The 5,320-nt window shown below is 33.2% G+C and overlaps 1 protein-coding gene across 1 annotated transcript; it reads left to right on the top strand.

The window, feature by feature from the left end:
- Nucleotides 1-446: 446 nt before the first annotated feature.
- On the top strand, nucleotides 447-4,630 carry LOC114383838. Its single transcript, XM_028343567.1, has 6 exons — nucleotides 447-450; nucleotides 919-1,013; nucleotides 1,190-1,285; nucleotides 2,992-3,608; nucleotides 3,701-4,100; nucleotides 4,208-4,630. The coding sequence occupies exons 1-6, from the start codon at nucleotides 447-449 to the stop codon at nucleotides 4,628-4,630; spliced, it is 1,635 nt and encodes a 544-aa protein (XP_028199368.1).
- The last annotated feature ends 690 nt before the right edge of the window (nucleotides 4,631-5,320 follow it).

Here is a 5,320-nt window from a genome sequence, read left to right as displayed (position 1 = left end):
TTGAGATGAGAGGAAACCTAAGATTAAGATAAAATTCCCATAACTAGTAGTCGAACCAAAAAGTTATTTTAGGATTCCTTGAATTAACCTTAATTCTTGTTGGAGATTACTCAAGTAAGTTTAAGTTTTCGGGTGAGATCCTTGTAAGGAGTAAGCCATAAGTTCATAGAGAAGTCGGCCACTGTAAACCGTTGAGTGCTATCTTAGCCGCGTAGGTCCTTATTGGAGTAGTAAAATATTTGAAATAGTTTTTAAGTTTAGAGGAGTGCTTGTAGGAGGACAAATAGTGATCAATGTTTTCTTGACAACTTAAGAATTATGAAAAGATTTATCCTATGTGTGATTTAAAATAGGTAACCATGGTGTTCACCATAATGTTTTGAGAGACATTACCATTAATTTGATACATTGTGAGGACCTTTGGAGTTGAATCCAAGATAAAAGAGATGGGTAAAACTCTCAAGAATCTTATTGTGAATTTAGTTTCAACCGTTAGAACTAGCTTAGTAGTTAGAGCTTGAGTAGGAAACCGTTGACATGACTAGTGTCTTAGTTATAGAGTTAGACATCGTAAACAACAGTTGAAACCTCAACTTCAAGTGCAAAGTTATAAGGTGACATAAGTATAAACATGGTTGTTAAAATCGCGATTTAACTCGTAAAATCGTACGATTTTACGATTCTACCAAGGGTCAGCGAGTTAAATCGGAAGTAGAATCGAAATCGGAGTAGACTCGTCCGATTTAGCGCAAACTCGGACGAGTTTAGGTAGAATCGCGAATCTGCGACGAGTCCGCGAGTTCACGAAATCTTCGAAACAACGTCGTTTTGAAGCATAACTACTCCTTTACTCACGAGTCGCGACTCCGTGGTCGTGTTGCGCTGAAGCTGCTACTCACCGTTGTTCTGCTTTGAAAGCCCTCACTTGCGGTCCTCCATCCTCCATCGCCGTCACTGCCTCGCGGTCCTCCGTCGCTGTCGCTCCAAGCTTCGCTTCAAGTCACAACAATAAGGTAATTTCTCCTCTGAGTCCTCTTCTTTCTCAATGCAATTGCATAACACAACTGAAAGACATTTTGCCTTTGCACCTCTTTTTCTTTTTTATGTACCTTTACACCTCTTGATTTTCCTATGTTTGGAAAATTAGAAACTGTTGAAGTTAGGCAATAAATATTGTTGGTTACTAAAGGGGAACATAGGGAAGGTTGAAATCCCTTTTGATGATACGAGGCTTGCTTTCACTGTTTCTTGCATTTTGCATTCCTTTGCCGCAGCGATTAAGATGGTAATGGAATCAAAAAATGAAAGATGGTAGTGAAATGAATAGAAAGGAACAAAAAAAATTAGATAAATTTCAATTTCTAATGTATATTCCTTATAGAGTTTTGGTATAGAAATTTATCGCTTAAAATTAAGTACCATTTAGTTTTGAGGCAATCATAAATAACTTGTTTTTCTTTTTCTTGTAATGTTTTCATTGTTATCTGTTTGGTTTGTCATGCCTACTACTCAGATAAAATAAAGTACCATTTAGGGTGCACATAAGATAGTCGATGATATGCACATTTATTTTTCTATGATGAATTTTGTGCTTTTAAGGGCAATTATTAGGTGAATGTGTTTGCCTTTGTGTGTATGGACTCATGTATTGATGTGTGTATATGTTTATACTGGCTTTGTCTTGTAAATTTGTTTCTGTGTAATCTTGTGCTGACCAGGGAAATGGCAATTGTGATGTACCAATTAGTTTGTTTCCATATTCGTGTTGACAATAACATTTCACGTGCTTTTGCTAGTATAATTAACTTGATTAGGCATTTCTTGTGCCAAATCTGTTGTGTATTAGATAGGAAAGCTTTGGGGCTGTAATTTGAAACCTTTACCTTCATTATCGTTATCTTCCTTTTGAATAAGTTTGTATTTGATTTTGCCAATTTTAGAACTGCTAAGATCTTTTTGCAAAGCTTGTTTTTCCTAAGTCAAAGATAAAACCAATTGTGGTGAACCCGTGCTTTCTAGAAGTGTAAGGGCTTCTGGAGTTAGTACAGTGCACCATTGAGTGTTGTTGAAAAGAGGTGATATAGTTCATAATCTATATTAGACTTTACATTGCTGTTTTATAATAGGACTAGAAGAAACTTGCAATTTTGCTCCATCAGCTGCAAACTGTTTATTTTCTATATAAACTACATTGGATTTGTTTCTCATCTTAACAAGATTTCCCAATCATTTTCCTTATTTCATTTCAATCTTACAACTTACAAGTCATGTTATGTAGTTCTCTTGATATTCCTTTTTCTATTTAATTCTTTGTCTCCTTAAATTCTCTGCCTTTCCTATTTCTCTGTTTCTGTTACTCATGCTATGAATTCCAATTTGTGAAGTGTCCTACTTCATTTGTATTTTTTGAAGGCTGTTTGTTCCAAGCAAAAACCAGAGTCCTACTTCATTTTGATTTGTATCTTATGCTACAAATTACAATTTTGATTTGTATATTGACCTTCCATTTTGGTCTTTCAGGTCCATTTTTTTTATTTCTTTCTTGGTTCTTCTAATAAAAAAATGTCATTAGAAATTACCATTGTTTCCTTCCTTTGTTAGTTTTTTTGTTAAAATAACCATTTGTTTTAATTGAAATTTAATAGTAAAAGTTATTTCAATATTTTGAAAAAATGTATAATAATAATAATAAACAAGTAGAATATGATATAAGAGAAAAATTGACAATTGACAATTGTTTGACGTGTAGAATATATATATATATATATATATATATATATATATATATATATATATATATATATATATATATATATATATATATATATCATAATATATATAATATGCACGTAGAATATGATATAAGAGAAAAATTGACAATTGTTTGACGTGGATCCTATATGTTTTGTTTTTAAGGCAGGTCCATGCATAAAAAAAATTAGAGCATTTCTCCCACATACATGGTGGATTATTGGATATCATATTTTTAAGGGGTTAGATGATGTTGTCAAATTTGTTGGAGAAGAGAATGTAGTTCAAGTGATTACTAATAATGCTGCGAATTTCAAAGCAGCAGGAGAATTGTTGATGCATACTCGGCCGCATTTGTATTGGACTCCATGTGCTGCCCATTGCATTGATCTGATACTTGAGGACTTGGAGAAACATTTGAAGGTTCATGAAGTTACTATAAAGAAGGGAAGAAAGATAACAACTTATATATATGGTAGAACAATGCTTATTAGCATGCTCAAGAAGTACACAAATGGTAGGGACTTGGTTAGACCAGGTATGACTAGATTTGCAACTGCTTACTTGACTTTAGCTTGTCTCCATGAAATGAAAGCATCTTTGATGAGGTTGTTCAGTTCTGAGGAGAGGAAAAAAAGTAAGTTTGGAACTTCACAGGAGGGGAGAAAAGTAGAAGATTCAATTTTGGATAATAGATTTTGGAAGAATGTATCCATATGCCTCAAAGCTGCTGCCCCTCTTATGGTAGTCCTTCGATTGGTGGATTCTGATCAACAACTTGCCATGGGTTTCATATATGTTGAGATGGATTGTGCAAAGGAAAAGATTAAAAGTAACTTCAATAATGTGAATAAAAAGTAAGTTTTTTAAATTAAAAATATAGTTTACTTTATTTATCTATGTGACTATGCCTAATTCTAAATTTATTTTATTTTATTTATCTGTGTAGTTATGAACCTGTTTGGGAAATTATTGATAAGAGGTGGGAGAACCAACTTTATAGGCCTTTGCATGCAGCTGCATATTATCTTAATCCTCAATTGCATTTTGAAGATGATTTTAAAAAAGATAATAGAGAAGTGAAAGAAGGATTATTTATTTGTATGATGAGATTGGTAAAGGATGTTGGGGTAAGGAACAAAATTAATGGGCAGCTTCTTGAATTTCATTTTGCCAAAGGTCTTTTTTCTATGGAGAATGCAATAAACTCTAGGAAGACTATGCCACCTACAGAATGGTGGGAAATGTTCGGGGATGGATGTCCAGAATTAAAGTGGTTTGCTATTCGTGTTTTGAGCTTAACTTGCAGTTCTTCTGGATGTGAGCGTAATTGGAGCTCATTTGAAATGGTAATTGAACTTCATGACTTTATTTGTGTTTCTTAATATTTGTTTTTGTTTAGTTTACACTCTAGACTCTAGTTAAGTTATAAACTTTGACTTTTTATTATTTATAGGTTCATACAAAAAGGAGAAATCATTTGCATCAAAAGAAAATGAATGACTTAGTTTATGTCATGTACAACTTGAAGCTCAAAAGTAGACAAACAAGAAAAACAGTTGCTCTTGCATTTGAAGATATGGAATCTGATGATGAGTGGATAACAGAAGAGGGAGATGATATATTTGATGAAGACAATTTCCAAGTTGAGCAAGAGCAACCTTTAGGGGAAAGTGGTAGCGGAAGTAATGTTGATTTGGTTGGAGGAAGTTTAACTGATCCAACTTTGGATGCATTTGATATTGACAATATGGTATTGAATGACAATGTTGAAGATCATTTCTCAACTGAGGAAGAGCTAGAAGATGATGGAGATGAAAATGATGGTGGTGGTGGTGATATTGGAGATGATTTTATTAGAGGATTGATGGACATTTGAATTATTTTTTTAAATGTTTTTATTTTAAGAACTTATGTTTTGTATTGTATGAATTTATGTTAAATTGAGTGTGGATTGTGGACTATGTTAGTTTATTGAATTATTGTTAAGGTTTATTATTTTTATTTATTTTAGGGTTGAAATATTTACTTATGATTTTATATAAAAGAATTAATATATTTTTTTATTTGAGTAAACTTTTACGATTCTACGATTCGATTCAACGAGTCGAGTTTACGGAGCCTCCACGATTCTACGTAGAATCGCGAGTTTGACAACCTTGAGTATAAATGTGTGAAGATTACCTTAAGGTGAAAAAACTTATATAAGTGAGGAGTAATCTGTATTACTTATCTAATTAGCACCCAGTTAGTATCAGGTAAGCAACCTTAGAGTTGAATCGTTACAATTCTTAAACCTAAGTGAGAGTTATGAGTCAAGTATACCTAAGTAAGGAAGATCGTGCTCCGGGAAGAGGGTTAGATCTGAGGGTAGTTAAATCATGTATTATCGATAGTCATTTGTGAGCTAGAGTTGGTAGAGCGTGAGAGTCTCAAAATTCATATTTATTTTCTTGAACCGTTCCATGTTTGAAAAAGGGTCGACCATGTGATCAGTCACGTTTCTTTGTGTCTGTTTGTTAGTTTCAAATTGTTATCAGTGTCTTCTATGATATTATCCTAGTCCAAA

This window comes from Glycine soja, chromosome 14 (genome assembly GCF_004193775.1).
Source record: "Glycine soja cultivar W05 chromosome 14, ASM419377v2, whole genome shotgun sequence".
Classification (NCBI taxonomy): Eukaryota; Viridiplantae; Streptophyta; class Magnoliopsida; order Fabales; family Fabaceae; genus Glycine; species Glycine soja.
The sequence above is the reverse complement of the archived record's forward strand: the minus strand, read 5'-3'. Positions and strand labels throughout refer to the sequence as shown.

Excerpts from the sequence above, each read along its gene's own strand:
- LOC114383838 (XM_028343567.1), top strand. Across the intron at positions 3,609-3,700 it reads TTCAATAATGTGAATAAAAA|TTATGAACCTGTTTGGGAAA; the intron begins GTAAGTTTTTTA and ends TTATCTGTGTAG. Across the intron at positions 4,101-4,207 it reads ATTGGAGCTCATTTGAAATG|GTTCATACAAAAAGGAGAAA; the intron begins GTAATTGAACTT and ends TATTATTTATAG.